The 22,142-nt window shown below is 35.7% G+C and overlaps 2 protein-coding genes and 1 non-coding gene across 3 annotated transcripts in view; 1 reads left to right on the top strand and 2 right to left on the bottom strand.

Moving 5' to 3' along the window:
• LOC106674241 (phospholipase B1, membrane-associated-like) overlaps positions 1-22,142 on the bottom strand; it is a 44,016-nt gene that overhangs the window by 16,254 nt on the left and 5,620 nt on the right. Inside the window, exons 2-3 of the mRNA XM_014406859.2 lie at positions 6,339-6,498; positions 6,035-6,281 (exon numbers count right to left, since the gene is read on the bottom strand). Coding sequence (XP_014262345.1) covers positions 6,035-6,281; positions 6,339-6,461 — 370 coding nt within the window. The 5' untranslated portion in view covers positions 6,462-6,498. The remainder of the gene's footprint in view (positions 1-6,034; positions 6,282-6,338; positions 6,499-22,142) is intronic.
• On the top strand, positions 1,430-5,096 carry LOC106674243. Its single transcript, XM_014406861.1, has 3 exons — positions 1,430-1,937; positions 2,004-2,059; positions 4,819-5,096. The coding sequence occupies exons 1-3, from the start codon at positions 1,822-1,824 to the stop codon at positions 5,049-5,051; spliced, it is 405 nt and encodes a 134-aa protein (XP_014262347.1). The 5' UTR covers positions 1,430-1,821; the 3' UTR covers positions 5,052-5,096.
• Trnah-aug lies at positions 20,245-20,317 on the bottom strand. The gene has a single exon. It is a non-coding gene; the product is annotated as a tRNA-His (tRNA).

Below are 22,142 nucleotides of genomic sequence, written 5' to 3' on the forward strand. Positions count from 1 at the left end.
GAGTTTGAGATGATTTCGTCTTTATTTTTCTCACTTTAAATGAGATAAAAGCTCAACTTTCTTGACATAGGCTGATAGAAGATAATGTTTGCTTTCTAATCGGTTTTAGCAACGTCAAATTTGGATAAAATTCGGGTGGAGTAATGAATTTGTCAGTGGAATATTGGGTAACGGAGGTAAAAAGAAATGAATCAAAAATTAAAAATAAAATTTTAAAAATATTTTTTAGCCTACTTTATTGAATGACATTATTTTCTTATCCTACGTAAAAAATATCTTTTCTCATAAAAATTCGTAATTAAGGGTTTAAAGGTGTGCTTAAACTAATGGGATTTGTATTTTCAAATACACATTTTTTGCCCTACTTTACGGTTGTTTTAATTTCATATTTAAATGATTTTTAAATGAAGACATCAAAGGTAAAAAAAAATGAATGAAAAATTAGAAATTTTTTTTAACCTACTTTATTGAATGCGTCTCGTTTTGAAACTTTGTATTTTATACAATTATTTCTATTATTTTCTTGTCCTACGTAAAAAATATCTTTTCTCATAAAAATTCGTAATTAAGGGTTTAAAGGTGTTCTTAGAACAAATGGGATTTGTATTTTCAAATACACATTGTTTGCCCTACTTTACAGTTTTTGTAATTTCATATTTAAATGATTTTTAAATGAACACATCAGAGGTTAAAAAAATGAATGAAAAATTAGAATATTTTTTAACCTACTTTATTGAATGCGTCTCGTTTCGAAACTTTGAATTTCATTAAATTATTTATATTAGTTTTTTATCCTACGAAAAAAATATCTTTTTTTGGTTTCTCGTAAAAATTCGTAATTAAGGGTTTTAAAGTTGCGATTAAAAGTAATGGGATTTGTATTTTCAAGCACACATTTTTTGCCCTACTTTACGGTTTTTTTAATTTCATATTTAAATGCTTTTTAAATGAACACGACATCAGAGGTAAAAAAAATGAATGAAAAATTAGCAATTTTTTTAACCTACTTTATTGAATGCGTCTCGTTTTGAAACTTTGTATTTTATACAATTATTTCTATTATTTTATTGTCCTACGTAAAATCTTTTTTTGATTCTCATAAAAATTCTTAATTAAGGGCTTTAAAGGTGTGGCTTAAAACTAATGGGATTTCCATTTTCAAATACACTTTTTTTAACCTACTTTACGGTTTTTGTAATTTTTTATAGGTCTGGTTTTATTATATACGATCCTAGATTTGCTACTAAATTACTGATATAAAACTAAATAAATAAAAGATATATCAAAGTTAAAGGTGAGATGATGGATCGACAGCAGGTTGTCAACAAAATCAATCATCTGGCAATTTATGTTGGATAACTGTGGATTACATAATAAAAAAAAACTTCACTCTCCAATTGAAAAAATGATAAAAACTATCAATAGTGCTCAAGGTGATAGAGGTTTTTCTTAAGATAGTGAAAAGCCTGTAACATTTGCTTTGGGGAGAAAATATTCCATAAAATTCAAACTCCTCTTTGATGTGACGTTATGTTGTACTCCTTAAATTTATACAGAAAGAGGTTTAGGTCTAAAGTTTTTTGCACACTGTAGGTACATTTTGACTTAGCACTACATCACCATGTTTTTATCTTGATACAATTTTTTCATAAATTTTTGTCGATCCACCTGTTACAAATCATATGTTAATCATCGAAATATAAATAAACGTCGATCTAGAAACGTCCTTTTTGAAGAATGGAAAACCACCCTTGATCGACACCATGCAGGACGCGACACTATACAAAATGGACATATACTGAAAAAAATCGCCGATCCTCGATGGACACTTTAGAAGGCGATCTTAAAGAGCTAAGGGCCTTGAGGAAGACCGCCTATCTCTCACAGGATTCTAAATCGGTCTCGTACGATGCGAGGCCCTTGGTCAAAAAGGAAAGGTGATTTTTTGACCAGAATACAGTCTTTACTGAGTTAAAACACAAATTTAATAAAAATATTGCCAGGATACAGACATACAAGAATAGGCGTACGTCTCGGTATGAATTGAAGCCGACCTTCGGTAAGAATCAAGTATTTCTTTAAGAAATTTTTCAAAAATTAAATCTGTTTTGACAATTGGACAAAAAATAACACAAAAAAGACTCGGACTCGACCAAAAATATATATTCTACTTAGGTGTAAAATATATTCACATGGAACGATTTGGAAATGAAATGTCAGAAAACGTGTGCAACGCTTAACTGGGACTTTACACTTCTCTTTCGTATTTCATAATTACTGGCCTGTTTTAGCCACAGTGTGCAATGGAAAATTTTGAATTAACAAATAAAATTCTTCTATAATTTTTTACGAGTCAAATCAAATATACTGTCCCTTTAAGTGGTTCTTTCCCAGTCATTGCTTGTTTTATTAATTATGTTTATCTTCCAATTCTATTTCGACAGGTCGTAATAGATTTAACTTTCCAATTTTATGGGGCAATGAAGATTTAGCAACTATCTCTTTTTTCCTTTAAAAGAAATGTCCTTGATCCGTATGAAAGGAGTTGCAGTCCTTGAGAATTGTCAATTAGTGTGTTAAATAGTATTTGTACGACAATACAACTTCTGAACGGTTTACATTAAAACGAACCGTTTTAAAACAAAAAAGAAACTGTCGTTGAAATAAAATCACTCATGACTATTGACAATTTCAACTGGAAAAGCTTTCACGCTTCGTGCTCTGAAGCACGACCGAACATAACAAGTGCATAGCACGTTTCATCAAACGTGCATCAACAATCACTCTAACGTATTACAGTAAAAGCTTTTCTAAAACATCATAGAATACAAATTGCTTTTTAAAAACAATTTTTATTCTGGGATAGAGAAGTTTAGCCCTTATGATCGATGGCTTGACAAGAAGGTATAACAAAAGTAGAGGAAGAGAGAGAGAGAGAGAGAGAGAGAGAAAGACTGAGAGGAGAATGAAGTGAATTCTAAGTTTAAGAGGGGAGAGAGCAAAAGAAGGAAAGAAAGTAAGGGATACAGAACGAGACAATGAAGGAAAGGAGAGACCCTACAGACAGCCAGAGAACGACTGAATGATTGGATGCAGTTTTATTTAATGTCGCAGAATTCGACTCGCAGAACAAGAAGAAGAAGAGAGAGAGGAGAATGAAGTGAGTTCTAAGTTTAAGAGGGGAGAGAGCAATAGAAGAAAATAAAGTAAGGGATACAGAACGAGACAATGAGGGAGAGGAAGAGTGAGAAAGAGGAAAAGAAAGTAAGAGAGAGAGAGAAAGTAACATAAAGTGGCAAGGAAAGTAAACGATAGATAGGTAGAGAGAGAGAGAGAGAGAGAGAGAGAGAGTGTGAGAGGGGAAGAAAATAAAAGAGAGTAACAGAAAGTGGCAAAGAAAGTAAAAGATAGATAAATAGATAGATAGGTAGAGAGAGAGTGAAAGGGAAAGAAAAAAGGGGATACAGAACGAGACAATGAAGGAGGGGAGAGAGAGAAAGAGGGAAAGAAAGTAAGAGAGACAGTAACAGAAAGTGGCAAAGCAAGTCGAAGATAGATAGATAGGTAGAGAGAGAGTGAAAGGAAAAAAAAGGGATACAGAACGAGACAATGAGGGAGGGGAGAGAGAGAAAGAAGGAAAGAAAGTAAGAGAGAGAGAGAGAGAGAGAGTAACAGAAAGTGGCAAAGAAAGTCAAAGATAGTTAGATAGATAGATAGGTAGAGAAAGAGAGAGTGAAAGGGAAAGAAAAAAATGGATACAGAACGAGACAATGAAGGAAGGTGGGACCCTACAGGCAGCCAGAGAACGACTGAATGAATGGATGCGGTTTTATTTAATGTCGCAGATTTCGCCTCGCAGAACAAGAAGAGAGAGAGAGAGAGAGAGAGAGAGTGAGAATGAAGTGAGATGGACAGAGGGGTGAGAGAAATAGAAGGAAAGAATGTAACGGATACAGAACGAAAGAGTGAGGGAGAGGAAGAGGGAGTAAGAAGGAAAGAAAGTAAGAGATAGAAAGAGAATGAGAAGGAAAGAAATTAAGAGATTGAGAAAGAGAGAGAGAGTAACAGAGAGTGGTAAAGAAAGTAAAGGAAGAGAGAGAGAGAGAGAAAGAAAAAGAGAGTGAGGTAAAGACAGAGAGGGAGTGATAATGGGAGAAAGAAAGAGAGAGGGGGCGACATAGAGAGAGAAAAATGATGAAGAGAAAGGAACATGAGTGGGTGGCGAAAAAAAGAGGAGGGCGATAGGTAGACAGATAGATTGATTAAGAAAATGATAAAGAGGAGAAAAAAGGGACTAGGGGAAAAGAAAGATTAGGAGTAAACGAAATACAGGGAGAAAGAAAGACTGAAAGATAGAGGGACAGTGTGTTGGAGTGAGTGATTGACAGAGAGGTAGACAGAGAAAAAGGAACAGAGATATACGTAAAAAGATAATATAATAAAGAAAGATTTAAAAAATGTCAAAGAGTGAGAAGAGTAGATAGATGAGGAACACAAACAAGAATGACGGAAAAGAAGAGATTGTTGGTTCGTTGAAGCATATAAAATATCCTCATTATTATATTAAAAAACAACCAGTAACGACCAAATTACAGAAAGATAGATAAATCAAATTAGAGGGAGCGTTTGGTGTCATATATGTATACAATACACTAATACACACTCATAATTAAGGACAAAGGGGAGGAAAGATGTTTTAACATAAGTAAAAATCTGTTATTAACGAAATATCGTTGGCTGTACTACCGTCGACTATCAATTATTCGTATTTATTATTGTGATTTTTGTATGTTTACGATTATCGTTCTTGTGTTCCAGGACCGACTAAGTTCGTGTACGAAGAGCCCCAGAGCTACCCGATGTTCTCGGAAGATACGTACAAATTGCTGAGGTACGGCGCGATGATCTTGGACGTGCTCGCATTGCTTCACGTAATCCCGGCACCGTTCGACCACCCTTGTCAACCGTTTCCGTACCCTTCCCTTCCAAAGCCGAACCAACTGAGGTACAAGATCGTCGAGCCGGACGATCCGCCAAGTCTTAAAAGTTAACATGGTGATACTGACTTAAGGGAATAAACATTCTTGTTTCAATAATTTCTTCCATTTTGTTAACAATTTTAAGCTAATTTCAATTTGTGTATTTGTAGCCAAGTGGCCGTATGTGAGATTACATGCCATACCCTGCCGTCTAGACCTGCTTTGAATACGTGGAGACATACTTCTGAAAGTTACATCATGCGTTCACCTCATGAGAGCCATGTTTTAACCAGGCTGTTGGATCCTAAAATAACGTCGAGGAAATTATACGTTTCCCACACTGTAAATAGCCACTTACGGGACATTGGTACAATTCCCAAGAAGATTATCGTCCTCCGAGGGCCAAGTATGTCAAACTTCTGAAAAACCTCCACAGATTTTCTTTTCATTATGAATCCTACTCACACAATTGATGTTTCAACAAGTTTAAGCAAGTAAAATTGCGAGTTCATTGACCTACCAGGTTTGGTTAGGGAAGGTTAGGGTCCAGGTTAGGTTTGTCAATGATGGAAATGTTGGACAAAAAAAAACAATATTTGATGAAAGTTAAGATGCTTTTCAAGAATCACATGTGTTAACGAAAGTTCTGTTATAAGTTCCTATTAATCTTACCCACACTTTCTTGGTTATGTTACTTATAAACTTCTGCTATACACTGATAGACAAATTTAAGATACCACTCAACTTATTTAGTTTAAAGTTTAATCCATTATTTTTCTCCATTAATTGCAGGAATTAGGAGCTATCGTAGGAAAATTCGAACGGTTGTACGCTGAGATGAAGAGATGGTGTCCGAGGGGATCGAAGTCACGATAGCTTTAGTGCTTAGAGAAGCCGCTTATTGAGCCGAAGGTCGTGGGTTCGAATCCCGCTCGTAACACTAATTGTTCATCTCAACCAAAAACGTTATATCAAAAGAATAATTAATTGGGTCAGTTATGACCACAAAACAAATATGGGTTATATTCAGGTTTAGTAGATTATATAATACGTACCAACGGCCCAAGAAACTCCTCTAGATTCGATAAAAGTTCCAAGGGCGTAGTCCTCCATGGCTCCATTTCCAGCTACTAAGGAATCACCCATGGCGGCTACGACGTCGATATCACCCGGTCGGACCCTGTCGACAGATTCCGGTGGAATTTGTGACCTCGGAGAAAAACACGGAAACGGGACATTCGGAGGGATCTGTCCTTGTTTTCTCAACGACGACCTGCCCATCTCCGACAGCCACCTCTGGTCCTGGAAAAGTAAACGAATGAACCGTGCGTTCTACTCGGACGAGTTCGACTTCCTCACCAAACTCCCGGAGACGTCGTACGGCGCGAATGTCCGCAGGCTCCTCGATCTCTTCCTACTCCCCCTGGCCTCCGCCGTCACCCAAATTAATAAGAAGATTTGGAGGAGAAGGCGAAACTTCATGGCAGCGAATCTCCGGGAAGGAGAAGCCACGATATAACTGAAAAATAAATGTAAATATAATGGAATAAACATATAAATTATGTATATAAAGGTGTTGGGCTACTCGTGTTAAAAACTTTGCCAGTAGTTTCTACATTCAAAGAGGAACCAAAAAGTACTAATTAACTATGGTCCGAATCTAAACAGTTTAGGAGTTATTTCACTTTTGCTGATTTTTTAAGATTTCACGAACTTGCTTCATGTAAACAATGATAACTCTAAAATTAAAGGTTATGGACAAATCCGTTGATACCATTGAAAACTATGTTAAATTTCCAATAAGATGTGATCAATACTAAACTTATAAAAGTTCGGAAAATAGCGTTTTAGTAGCGAGAACTTTGAAAAATAATTGTCTTTTAAAGTTGAAAAACTTACTATGGTGATTTTAAACTACTATTTCCAAACCTAGAGACCAGCAAATTCCAGAAAACGTACTCCATTTAATTTCCTTTTTAGTGGTGTAATTCCTTCCTTAATTACTTTTTTCAAAGATGAAGAAAGTGATGAAGGAATGGAAAAAAACCGTGGCTGACGGATTGGTAAAGTGAGAAATTAAAAAAAAACTTAAGGAAATTTTTTAATGAATTTATCAAACTTTTTTTAAATTTGGGTTCGAAACCGAAATAGTGGGTTTACTTACTTACCAACACGACTGCTGACTTTTTTTTTAATTTCTCATCTTACCAATCCTTCAACCACGGTTTTTTCTTTTCCTTCATCAATTTCTTCATATTTGAAAAAAGTAATTAAAAAAGCAATTACACCACTAAAAGGATATTAAATGGAGTACGTTTTTTGAAATTTTCCTGGTCACAAGGTTTGGAAATAGTAGTTTAAAATCACCATAGTAAGTTTTTCAAATTAAAAAAAAATATATTTTTCAAAGTTCACTACTAAAACACTTATTTCATGAAGGTTTACAAGTTTACTATTGATCACGTCTTATTGGAAATTTAACTTAGTTTTCAATTGTATCAACGGATCTGTCCAAAACCTTTTAATTTTGTCGTTATCATTGTTTATTTGAAGGAATGTCGTGAAATCTTAAAAAATCAGGAAGGTGAAATAACTTCTAGATTGTTGAGATTCGGACCATACTTAATTAGGACTTTTTGGTTCCTTTTTGAATGTAGAATCTACTGGAAAAAATTGTAACACGAGTAGCCGAACACCCTGTATATATAATGATATAAATCCAAATATAAAAATAAAAATAAATATATATAAGATCAAATTAAAAATATCAATCGTGTCGATCAAAACCCCAAATCGTGACAGTCTCTCCTAATCAACTGTAATCCCGAATTATAGCATAGTCATGTCGAAATATTTCAACAGGTTTGTGCATTAAGATCGCTCAATCAGGACGGAGCCATCAAAAAAATAATTAATCTAGCTTTCAATCTGCAAAAGTTCTTCCTGGAGGCAATATGGAATGCCGTCTCCTGTTTTAAAATATGTGGTTCTGTCAACAATTTGCCAATAGAACAAAATGCAATCTATGGGAATCTCTTCTTAAAATTTTCCATGCAATTGCTAGATCTTCTTTACTATACTGTGCTCCGGTGTGGAGTCAAAGATACCTTGGTTTACTTTTGATCAAAAGCTACTGCTAGGTATGTAAACTTCAATGCCTATTTCTTGGTTTCGCAGGATTTAGCTTTTTCCCTGGTGCCACAATAGTTTCCTTGATATTTCCTTTCTCGATGTTACAAATTATCGAATTAAAGTAGGTAAAGGTAGTTGTAATATACTGGAAAATTAATTAAGGTTTTTAGTTGAGATAAAAAAGTCAGTGTCACGAGCGGGATTCGAACCCACGACCTTCGGCTAGATACGCCGCTACTCTACCACTTGAGCTATCGTGACCTCGATCCACTCGGACACTAACTTCCCATCTCAGCCCCACCTTTTTTAATTTTCTCTCCTTTTTGACATTTTTGAAATGTCGTCTATCTATTTGATTCTCGGCGACAAATGAAATGTCCACGGAGAGCTTTAGTGAAGAATACTTCATTTTAACTTATTAAATTCACTAGTTTTCCTGGTCCGCTTGACCAATTAATAACTTTCAATTAATTAAGGTTTTTAGTTGGGATAAAAAAGTCAATGTCACGAGCGGGATTCGAACCCACGACCTTCGGCTAGATACGCTGCTACTCTACCACTTGAGCTATCGTGACTTCGATCCAATCGATTTAATATTGATCACATCTTATTAAAACTTAAATTTTTATCTCAATTAAAAACCTTAATTAATTGAAAGTTATTAATTGGTCAAGCGGACCAGGAAAACTAGTGAATACTAGAAAATATTTGTTTTTGGGTTAGGACAAAAGTGAAGTAACGTTAGCGGCTTGAAATAAATACATATTAACCTGTCGTGGAAGCTTGAAAATTTATAAAACCAAGCCCATACTAGCCTAAAAAACTATGTCAGGATGGTCTTTCAGTCTTGACAAAATGTTTCCACGCAATCTACAAATTATTTCGTTATATTTTTAAAGTAAAATGAAGGCTGAGAACGAAGTAGAAAACGAAAAAGTAAATTTTGCAATATCTACAGGATCATTAGCGCAATTTGCCGAGGAAATACCCCCGGTACGAGATGACAGTCGAATGATTTGATTTATTACAAATGAAAAAGCAGTCTGTAAATCATTAGAGGGTTGGTCATTGCCATTTAACATTGATATTTCTGTGATTGATAGCTCGATTAATTTTCCAATCGATACATGACGGATTCCAAAAGGAGATTAGGAAAGGTGAGAATATAATCACACAAATTGCATAACGACATAATAAGTACAAGCTCTTTGGTTGCAATTTGTTCAAGGCATAAGTCGCAAACTATTGAGGAAGGCTGATCATCTGTATTGCAATTGCATGCAGGTTTTCCTCAAAGGAAGTCCATCTCATGATGCTTAATCGCCGGTTAAAGACTAAGCATCGAGCTAAATAACTCGTAAAATTAAAATAGAAAAGTCCCCGGACGGATCGTACAGCTCACAAGAAGTATTTCTAACCGAATAAAAATAATGTAAAAATTACATTTTAATGAAATATTTGATTTTGGTTAAAACACGTCTTTGAAACGAAAATTTGGTCGTTAACGATCAATTTGGTCTGCCTGTCCTCTTTGGGTGGTTCCATTTGAAGCGCCGGCATTACGTTATTTTTACAGAATCACACAGGCACACTGAAGATGACAGATGAAAGTATTTGGAAACGACCAAATTACAGGTTCATCAAACCTCAAACCACGCAAAGATTTAAAAAAACATATTGCCTTGTTATTTCATTATTTTCGGGATAAATATTTTTCTCTTATTTCCAGTTTTTGATGGGATCAATTTTTATTTTGTAAGTAATAAAGGCAAAGGCACAATCCATCCATCCTGGCTCAATCTGTTAGGATACAAAGCCAGATTGGCCGTTTTGGACAATTTTGTCTGCCTGAAATTTTCCGGTTGTTGACTTTTTATATTTCTTAGGTTTCTTTTAAGGGACAAGAAACCATCAAACTCATTTTCTTTTTATTGATATCGATTTCGGGCATCAACTTCCCCTCATCAGTTGTCTTTTTGGAAAACGAAAAAGAAAACAAAACTGATGAGCAGAAGCTGATGCCCCCGAAATCGATATTAATAAAAAGAAAATGAGTTTGATGATTGTATAGTTTCTGAAAAGAAACCCAAGAAATAAATATTTTTAATTACATAGATTTATACCTTCAAGTATGCGACATATTATTTATTTGAAAGAAATATTTATTGCTTGAATGAAGGGGCTTGTATCCCCAATATCCCGTACAATATCGAGTACTGTGGGGTAGTGTGAATAATTTGTAGTGTGATTATGTAATTTATTAGCGTGAATGGCAGGGTTTATTCCAAATTATCCGGAGGAATATCGAATACTCTGGGGTAGTGTGAATATGTGAATGTAATGTATTAATTAATTAATCTTTTTACGTAAGGTATTGAAATCAAATAGCCAGTGTCACGAGCGGGATTCGAACCGACGACCTTCGGCTATTTCGTGGGTTCCAATCCCGCTCGTGACGCTGACTTTTTCATTTCAACCAAGACTTTACGTAAAAAGATTAATTATTTGAAAGAAGTTATTTGGTCAGACCACTAAATATAATGCAATTTATTAACGAGAACGAGAGGGTTTATCCCCCATAACCCCGAGGATTGTCGACTACTCTCGGATTTATCTTGTTTCTGGGCTTTTGTGAGTTTTATCCACAATTAAGGAGGTACAAATTATATAAAAGAGATCATTGGTTACCGTTTTATCATAAAACATTATAACTTGGTTAGAATATGAGTAAAATAAAATGAGTAGGTTTAACACGCGAGAAAAAAAAAGTAAAATAAAAGAAATGCAAAGCTAGAGCTGGCGACGACCAATGTAAACTGACCAAAAATTAAAGGGATATTGCCAATTTTTTAGTATTTAATTTCCCTAGCATTTTTATTATACATTTTATTAAAAATTATGTTTTTTACTGAAGGAAAATTTAATTAAAGGATTTTGAAAAATAGCAAATATTTTAATTCCATAATTGTGTTTATTGGGCACAATAATATTTTAATTCCGTGTAATAATGTCCTCGGTTAGCTAAAACCTGCGTGCACTTGTTAGGCATGCTGTTAATATGGTTGTCACTAATTTCATAAGGAATTTCACTCCATAGGTGTTGCAACGTTGCACTCAATTGTTGCAGGTCAACTGGCTGCGGATGGTGATCGAAAAGCCTAAAACGCATCCCACATGTGTTCAATGGAACTGAGGTCTGAAAAAATGTGGGAAGAGGCCTTGCTTTCCCGTATACTCGGTCGTCACTACGAGTCCATTCCCAGTGTAACAGGGGCTGAACCTTGGAACATTTCTGTTACCCCGTAGTACAGATGGTTATGCACCCTCCCTCGTCTATGCAGACAGGAGCTGGTACCCTTACCTACGTGTGCCTCTGATAAGGCACCCGCCGCCCCATGCCGACCAGAGGCCGACACGAGTGCAGCTTGTGCTTTAGAGAGGTTGCCTAGAGGCCCCCTCAGGGCTACACCATTATTTTGCGCCCGGACACCCCCCCCTTGTAACCAAGGGTTGGGAGAGGTCGCAGGGAAGAATGGAGGAACCTGGTTTGAGAAAGGGACGTGGATGAGGACACGAGGTACACCTTTCTTGGGCTCCGAGCTTTAACCACATTCTACCACCCGTCGTCGTGTGGGAAAGGGCATTGCTTCCCGTATACTCGGTCGTCCTAAAAAAGACAATGAGGATCTTTAACGTCCGCACCTAGCCTATTCGGCCTTATCGGAAGTTTTGATTCTCAAGATGACAGCTGACGCACCTCCGCATACGACAGAATGGTGTTACTGCCGCAGCATTGGTGTAGTGGCAGCTCAGCCCCGTGGGGCCAGACAACCTCACTCCCCGCTTGCCCATTCCGAGAGGTCGAGTCCACATTAAGCATCGAACCGTATGCTCGAGCTCAACCTACACCAATGTGCAAAGCATATGTGGGAAGGGGAAGATGGGAAAGTCCCCAGGTCTTCTAAACATTGATGGACTGACTCGATGAGGTCTGACATTGTCATCCAGAAATCAAAAATCCCTGCCAAAAGATCCCTGGTTTGAGGGACGTATTCCTCGATAATTTGTTGGACATAACGCACTGCGGTGAGGTTTCCTTCAATAAAATGGAATCCAGTTCGTCCTCCAGTGTAATTCCCAGCCCAGACCATTCTTCCTTGGCTTCCTCCAAACTGGTGCATTGTACGCATTCCCTGTTCTCGGTAGACTCTTCGGTGCCTGCTTTCACTATAGAGACAGAAAGGCGACTCATCAGTAAACATAACAGCATTCCAGGTGCTCGCTGCACCATATTCTCCTGAGTTTCTTGTGGCGGACTGTTGCTGCAAGTCATCTCAAAGGGGCATACGATATGAGGCCAACTTCCCACAAACGATTACGAATCGTTTGTGTTGATTAAGGCCTTGCCAAAACATCTTTATTTCATTTAGGATCTGGCGGGCACTAAGGAAAGGCTTCCGTCTTGCTGCAATGACAATATTTCTGTCCTCCCTTAGCGTCGTACTGCTCTGAGGTGAGCCAACGGGCCTCCTATTGGCATTTCTTGGAATCGGGCTAAAGCCCGGGAGACCTATGGGATATCCACTTGCTGGTGACCTCGATGACTCATTCTTATAATTATATTGCGAACTTCTGGCTCAATATGATGTCTTTTCATGAGGAAAGGGAATAGAAATGGACTAAAATGGAGAAAAGACGAGAAAAGGCGTATGTTTACAAAATTAGTCTTCATTCTTACTATCCTTAAGTAAATTCGTTATTAAAAATATGGATTAACATTTATTTGCTTTTGGTTTGTATTTTCTATTTTTATTATTCTAATTAAAATCAAAAGAATAAGAATCAATTACAAATATCCCTACTAATTTGTTGAGCAGTTTATGTTGCCGGCCCTACTTAAAACAAAAAGTTGTATGATCCCCTAATGACGTCTGTGTTAATTTAAGTAGCAATTTATTAACTTAACAAGTTTAAATATATGTTCTATATGTATGAAATAATAAATAAAACCTACTTTCAGCAAAGCAAGCATTGCACAAAAGGGGTGAAAGTAGTGGAAATTGTCGGTTTTGGAAATAGTAAAAGCCTAATGTTTGCTTTTTTCAAAGGTCATAAATGCAAATGAGTAACATGTGTTGTCACGTACGTCAAAAAATCATCTTGGTTTCTGAGAATCCCGCCGCCATTGGTAATGACTTAAGCGCGTTTTATGACACCGTTATGCAAGATGTACGGTAGAAATGATTTTTTTCTTCTAATAATTGATGTTGTTTCATATGGGCTGAAGAAGTGCCCTCGGCCATTCTTCCCGTCCTAACCACACCGACAATGGGCGTAATGACAAATAATCGCCTACGGGATCAAGAAGCCGATTTCAAAACGATATGTGACGTTAATTAAGCAAACTTTCACGGCGTGTTTACATTCTTCGGACGGACTTGGCTCCTCGTAAAATTCGGTTTCACTACAGAAACTTATTCACGTCGCGGCTGGCACGCTTTGTGTCGCAACTGGGCGAACAGGACGAACGCTTAAAATGCACTCGATGAACCGAGATAAGCCTCGGGTGAAACGAAAAGTAAGGGATATCGATTAAGTTGCCTAATCGTTTAGGAAGGACTTATTCCTCAAACTAACTCACGCTTCCATTCGGTTAATTTATTACCTTTTAAAAACACATCAAAATAAATGTTTGTTGAAAGATGGTGATATCGTGAAGAGATAAACGTGTGCTTTGATCATTTCCGACCATCTTGGACCGCCTATCCTCGCGGTTTTGGCATATCATATTTCCGCATATCATCAGTGGAGGTTTTGCGTACAACACTGACAGGCAAAAATTCCACCCAATTTTTTTTTCATTTTCTCTATAAAAGAAAATTCTGCCCTTAATTTGTCTCATTGTTTTGATAGTATCAATTAGAGGTAAACACAATTAATCCTTAATGCAAAATTAATCCTTAATTCAAAATAAGGATAAAGGATTTTTTAATTATTAATTTTTACGGAATTTAAAATTCAGTCTCATTTGAATTCTGAAGCAATAAATTGTTTAGTTTCATCTTTGTTGTCTTAATTTCAATTTTTAAACTTAGAAATACCACTTAATGCTGAGGATGTTGCGCTGGTGTGACACTTATTGATTGATGGACGTTCCATCAGGTATGCGGCTATTGCCATCGGAGTTCTCTACTAAATTCTGCCAGACGCCGTTAGGTTTTCGAGAAATTATGTCCTACTATAGAAGGCCCGGTTCTGGACGCCCTAGGGTAACAGAACCGCAGGATGACCGTTTTTTGAATTTGAGAATTTTGCGAAACCGGCAATTTACTGTCTTTCAAGCGATTCATCAGTTCCAGGAACTTCGAGGTGTCCAAAGCGTGTCGCCATTTGTCTTTGGACTATTGGTCTACTGTACTTTTTACAGAAGAGTGTAGATTTGCTCTATGATCTCCTGAAGGGGGTGAAAGAGTGTGGAGAAGCCGAAATGACAGGTAAGAAGCATGTAAATTTCCTCAGAACCAACCTTTTCTACATAAAATGTGTGGTGATTAGTGATCGTTAGTTGATGATTATTCAGAAATCGTGAGATGCGGTCTGGTGTGATGTAGGTTTCACAAAAACATTTTCTTTGTCGTGCCAACGTTTCGATATTTTTTGAGATCATCTTCAGGGCTCAAAGTGTTTGTTTTCTGTGTAATTGTGCCATTCTTGTGTTGAGAATGCCCATGTCACAAGAATGGTACACCAGATAGTGGAATGATTAGAAAAGAAACTCATCCATTTATTAATTAATAAAATACCCATATGACTAGAAAAAAATTAGTCCATTGTTTTGGACAATTCATTATTCTTTATTTTGTCGTTTTTCTAGGAGATATCAATGCTAATAAATTGCTGTTAAGTTGTGGGTATACTTCTTTTTCCTGAAGTCGTACTGCTGGCCCACTCATCCTCTTAAATCACCTTTAAGACAAAAAAAATCGTACATGGTTGTAGACGAGTGTTTATTTGTTTTTGTGGTTTTTCTAAGAGATATCAATGCTAATAAATTACTGTTAAGTTTTAGGTATACTTCTTTTTGCTGTAGACGTCGTACTGGCTGGCCCACTCTTCTATAAAAACTACTCATGGTATAAGGAAAATTTTTTTTTATTGTTCTACAAAATCTTAATTATCTATTTCATTTGTTTATTTAGTTTTTTAATAGGTTTCAATCGTAATAAACAGGTATTGAGGTCTTAGCTATTCCTGGTGTTTTTCTGAAAACATCATAGAAGCCCACTCCCCTCTTAAATCATTCTTATGACAAGAAAAAAATTTGTACATGGTCGTGGACAATTCATTAGTGTTTATTTTATTTTTCGTGTTTTTTTAAGTGGTATCAATGCTAATAAATTATTGTTAAGTTTTAGGTATACTTCTTTTTGCTGTAGACGTCGTACTGGCTGGCCCACTCTCCTATAAAAACTACTCATGGTATAAGAAGAAATTTTTTTCATTGTTCTACACAACTTAATTATCTATTTCATTGGTTATTTGGTTTTTTTAAGATGTTTCAATCGTAATAAACAGGTATTAAGGTCTTAGCTATTCTTGTTTTTTCTGTAAAGATCATACAAGCCCACTGCCCCTCTTAAATCACCCTTATGACAAGAAAAAATGTGTACCTGGTCGAGGACAAGTCATTAGCGTCTTTTTTTCGTAGGAGATATCAATGCTGACAAATTACTGTTAAGTTTTAGGTATACTTATTTTTGCTGTAGACGTCGTACTGGCTGGCCAACTCACTCACCGAAACTACTCATGGTACAAGAAGAAAAACTCCCCCTCTTAAATCACCCATATGATAAGAAAAAAAATTGTACATGGTCGTGGACAAGTCATTCGTGTTTATTTTTTTTCTAAGAGATATCAATGCTAATAAATTACTGTTAAGTTTTAGGTATACTTCTTTTTGCTGTAGACGTCGTACTGGCTGTCCCACTCACAGTCGGTTTTAATAAATTACCCATGGGACTAGAAGAAAAATTTTTCATTGTCCTGAACAACCTTTTTTATCTATTTCATCTGTTTATGTGGTATTTTTAAGAGCTATCAGTACTAATAAACAGGTATTAATGTCTCAGGTATTCTTGATTTTCCTGTAAACATCACACGAGCCTACTCACCCTCTTAAATCACCCTCATGACAAAAAGAAAAATTTTTACAATGTTGTGGACAAGTTTTTATTGTTTATATCAGTTGTTTTTGTGGTATATCAGTGCTAATGAACCAGGGTTAAGATCCTGAGATTTCTTGTTATGTAGAGATTACACAAGCCCAGTCGCCCTCTTAAATCACCCATATAACAGGAAGTGAAATTTGATCATTGTTGAGGACAAATCCTTAATGACTATTTTATACGTCCTTAATGTTTTTCTAAGATATATTAGTGCTGATGAACCGTTTTATTTGGTTAATTAAACCATGGTTGTTTAAATGAATTTTGTAAAGAAAATAACGAATTATTTCAAAATGTATTATTATAATTTATAAAAAAAAATTGAGTATGTACGTTTACGATTGACTAATAGTCAAACTAGTCATAAAACACTTTTTCATGAAGAACGTTTGGTTTCGAACAGAAATAAGTGGAAGTGATAATTTTTTTTATAGCAAGATTTGCTTCTTTTGGCAGTAAGCAATACTGCCACAAGAAGATGGGTACCCTTTAGGAAACAATATGAAATCGCTCTTACGCAACCTATTCGGAATTTCTTCAAGAGGTGCGGATACGCCCGGGAAATTATTGTTATTAGCATAAAAACATCAGCTCTGAATGTCAGTTTGTTAGCTAACAATCGTACAAACGTTAGCGCCTTATGTTTATTTATCGGTCGAACTTTTATTGGGAGTTAAGAAAAACGAAATGAGTCCGACTCAAGTGGCCATTGTAATAGACAATATAACGCTCATTAGCCTTCGAAGAGCATTTTCACCCATTATTTCATAAGCGAACTTGTGCAATAAGCCGGATCTTTCGAAGTTCGCGCCATGCCGGCCTAGACAGATGATTTATCAATACGGATCATCACTCATTAGGTTTGTTGATTTTGGATTAACGAGATGATCCATCACTATGGACCAGCTCATGGTAAGAACATCATAATCTTTATAGCTGGTTTTATTTGATTAATATAAATTTTCGCACTATGCCAAGCATTTTACGTTTCTAGAGTAAAAATCATAAACGCGTTTATTAATTTAAGTTTTCTGCTAGAAAAGGGAGAACACTTCATTTGTGTTACGTTTTTGGGTGGTCAAGGTTTGCAAGAGAAAGTGTAAAACCGGATATTACAACTTTTGGGATACGTAAAAGCCAAAAGTTATATTCGATCATGTTAAATAATGTTCGAAGAAATTGCGACCGTTTCAGAAAATATTCAAATATTTCCGAATTTAGGGCAATTGACTTTCATATTGTGTATATACTATAAGGTCCTTCGTCGAGCTTTCAAAAACTATATTTTTCTTCTATTTCTATTATGTGCTGGAACACTATAGCACAATATCTACAAATCGTTGTTTACTAAGGATATTTTGGTTTTAGAAATGGAAATGTCGATGATGAAACGGTCCACAGACCTCGTTCAAAGCGTGCAAGCATTACAAATAAGAAATGGGAGTGTATTGAAAGTGAGGACGCTTTTGAAAATAATTTTCTCATTGTTTCTATTCGACAAATTACGTTAAAATAAATATTTATGTAAGGTATTGGTTGAAATGAAAAAGTGTCACGAGCGGGATTCGAACCCACGACCTTCGGCTCAATACGCCGCTGCTCCAACCACGTGAAAAATGGCTCAATTAATTGAAAAAAGTTATTTGGTCAATCGAACCAGGAAATATAATGGATTAAAATAAATTGCAAAACAATAACACGTAAAAAGAAATAACAGGACAACCCTCACTCAAATGCTAATTTGAAGTAATATGTAATAACCTCAGTAATTATTTTTATGATTTTCTATTGATAAATGAAAGAGAATTTTCCATAAGCATAGTATTAATTTGAAATTCAATGTGTATACTCTATTTCTATTACAAAAAGAAAATTGAAAAAATTATTTAAAAATATATAAAAAAGGACAAAGGGAAATAATAAATATGAAATGAAGGATATGGCAACAATATGGTTAGATGAGCAGATGAACAAATATAAAAAGTTATGCACAGATGGATTAACGAATAGAAAAATAAGGATAGCTAAACGTAAGTATATGTTTTGATGATTTAAAATTATATGAGTATGATCCTGGTGTTTTTCTTGACCTGATCATGTCTGGCATCAGGGGCTTCTCTCCAAGATGAAGGCTCTACGCCCCTCAACCTATTTCCTGATCTTAATATCCTACCTGTCCGATTGGTATTACCAAGTCTTTCCTCTTCCTTCCTTATCGGGGCTGAAGTACCGCAAGGAAACATCCTAGGTCCTCTACTATGTACAATAAACACTACCTATCCCTCTAAATCCTAACACGTTCCTTGCTACAACGTCTCATAACTTATCCTTTCCTTGCAACAAAACCCAGAAATGCTGCATCCAACTCCAAACCCATCTAAAGGATACCCGTCAATTGACCAAAAGATAGAGAATAAGAATTCAAACTTTAAGTATGCACACAACCTTTACCCTCGACATTTCCAACACTCCACTTTAACAACATAATTATTTGGAGATCGTGAGATGCGTTCTGGTGTCACGTAGGTTTAGAAAAACATTTTCTTTATCGTGCCAACGTTTGTAATGAACAGAAATATCTACGTAAACAGTTAATGCTCATTGTATGCTCAAAATGTGGTTATCGTACACTAAAAACAGAAGCGGACCTGACATGTAGCCTTGTAGAACTTCTTTGTTTCTTTGTATTCCAACGCAGTCTACTTCCGATATGCACACATTGATATCGTTAATACGATATATCAGGATGTATTGACGCATTTGAAATTTCGGAGTTACAATAGGCCTGATGTACCCTGTATAGTTTTTCTACAAAAAATATAAAAATTTGAAACTAGACTAAATTTTTTTCAGGTTCAGGAGAAATTCAGACGGGCCATCTAAAACGGATACCCTGATATGTCGGTGGTCATCCAGGTTCGCTTTTTAAGAGTAACTTTTATCAACACAAGTAACATCTGTTCTGTGTTGCATGTTGCTCTATTTGAATAAATAAGTGTAATTCATTAAAAAAAAGTGGATGGAAGAGTGGACAAAATAAACGATTTCAAACATTTCAATAAGAAAAGTAATTAACAATTAAGGGTCAAGAAAGAAGTTAACTACGATTACAACAATTGATCATCGATTCGAAAACTTTCTTTAACAAGTTAGCTCATTTAGCAGTGTAAAATTTCAAAAGATCATTTACATATATTCGTGGTATCTTAATAGCACAACAAAACATTCGTACATACGACGATTTCGTGACAAATGTGATCCCAGGATAGATCAATAGAAGATATTTCTATTTGAAAGGTAATTAAATTTAATGTATATATATATATACATATATATAGANATATATACATACATACAAATGTATATGAAAGGTAACGATTGAAACAGCGAGAGAAAGAGAAAAAAGAGTGAGAGGATTTGATTTAACATACCAATAAATTGTGTAACTATTGACAAAAAGAAATATAAGGAGGTGGCTAACCAAATTTTTATTACAGAAGGAAAAAGAAAAAGCAAAAAGATGGATATATTTAAACAAAATTGTTAGTATAAGAATATTTACTGAATTAAGGTTTTGGTTGAGATAAAAACGTCAGTGTCACAAGCTGGATTTGAACCCATGACCTTCGGCTAGATACGCCGCTACTCTACCACTAAGCTATCGTGATTTCGATCCTCTCGGACACTAACTTCCCATTTCAACCCCACCTTTTGAATTTTCCCTCCTTTTTGCCATTTTTAAAATGTTATGTAATCTATTTGATTCTCGGCGACAAATGAAATGGCCACGGAGAGTTTTAGTGAACTATACTTCATTTTAACTTATTCAATTCACTAGTTTTCGTGGTCCGCTTGACCAATTAATATCATTCAATTAATTAAGTTTTTTAGTTGAGATAAAAAGTCAGTGTCACGAGCGGGATTCGAACCCACGACCTTCGGCTTCATACGCCGCTACTCTACCATTTGAGCTATCGTGACTTCGAATCCCGCTCGTGACACTGACTTTTTATCTCAACTAAAAACCTTAATTAATTGAATGATATTAATTTGTCAAACGGACCACGAAAATTAGTGAATTCTTAATTAATCTTAAAAATATTAAATTCCCTGATTCTGTATATAGAAAACTATACAAGTGGTGGTATTCCTTGAAATTTTTCCATCTCAGTGTATCTTCCCTAGCAAATATGTTTTTTAATACATTTTAGTTAAAAAAAAATATAAAAAAAAAATAAAAAAAATAAAAAATATCTATCCATTTTGAATTTTCCCCCTTTTTTGCCATTTTCCAAATGTCATGTAATCTATTTGATTCACGGCGACAAATGGACACGAGAGCTATAGTGAAGTATACTTCATTTTGCTTATTACATTTATTAGGTTGAAAAATGGCAAAAAGGAGGGAAAATTCAAAAGGTGGGGCTGAGTTAGGAAGTTAGTGTCCGAGTGGATCGAAGTCACGACAGCTCAAGTGGTAGAGTAGCGGCGTATCTAGCCGAAGATCGTAGGTTCGAATCCCGCTTGTGACACTGACTTTTTTTATCTCAACCAAAACCTTAATTAATTGAAATTTGGTCAAGCGGACCACGAAACCTAATAAACATTTACTGTGTTGAAAACTACAGTGATAGGTGATACACTGACTGACAAATATATTAGTATTTGTAACACTTACACAATTCGAGAGAAATAGGTAGACAAAAAATAAGAGGTACAGAAAGACAGGATGGCAACGGAAGAAAATGAGAAAAAAAGACTTGGTGGTAAGAGAGATTAAGAAGTACAGAAAAGAGAAATAGTATAAAACAAGAACGGCATACAACAGGAAAATATTGATTAGACCTTTCAAGGGACCTATGAAACTGATAGATAGGGATGTAGAAGGAGGTTTTATTTATTTTTGCTTGATCGCTAATAAACTGACCATTTAGTCTTTAGGAAAAAGATAAGGAATCTGATTATTGAAACATATCGCTTTTGAATGGACTTTTGTATTTACACGAGTTTAATTATTCAACCTCTCATCACTAAATATCTAATAAATAGAATTTGAAACTTAGAAATCTAATCGGAAATACGTACTTACGTCTATGAGATAACGAGAATACAATCAAGACACATCAATAAACTCAAGAAATTATAGAACTGTAGTTACTAGGTTTTCAATGAAAACAAAAATCATAAAAATTAATATGATACACGTTTCGAGAAATTCGTTATTAACTGATTTTACGGAACGTAGATTTAGAACACACCCTCCATTATTCAATATGAAGGAGGCAATTATAGAGAAAAATGTTAAACGCTTCTCGATGAGTGATCGCCGTTCGGAAGGACGAGAAGGGCCCACCGCGCTCGTGGGTATCCCGTGTAATCCGACACGTGTAACTGTGCTTGCAGGAGAGCTCGTTTCCCATTAGCATAGTTAAGACGTTACTGGCCGCCCCGGGGCCAGAACTATCCAGAGAGAAATGATAATAGACGACGGTGGGCTAATTGCAGCCTTTGCCGATCAAGGGGCCGCCGTTCAAGTTGGGTAACGTTGTTCGAATCCGGTTTCAAGTTCGGTAACCAAAGGTACCAAATGTTAAGTACAAGGTTACTGGGACCGATCTTTGACTTGAACCAATACATTCCACTTATCCCCGTGGAAATGCGATTTGACTCCGAATAACACAATTGGACATGAATCTGTTTCGGACGAAATCAATCTTTTCTCACTCTCTCGTTCTCTTTTTCTGTGTACTGATTTAGCAACCAATCAATAATTTGTTGAATTTTGTTGGTCTTCGTATGTTACCCC

This window comes from Cimex lectularius, unplaced genomic scaffold (assembly GCF_000648675.2).
Source record: "Cimex lectularius strain Harlan isolate CLEC.00 unplaced genomic scaffold, Clec_2.1 scaffold350, whole genome shotgun sequence".
In the NCBI taxonomy this organism is placed as follows: domain Eukaryota; kingdom Metazoa; phylum Arthropoda; class Insecta; order Hemiptera; family Cimicidae; genus Cimex; species Cimex lectularius.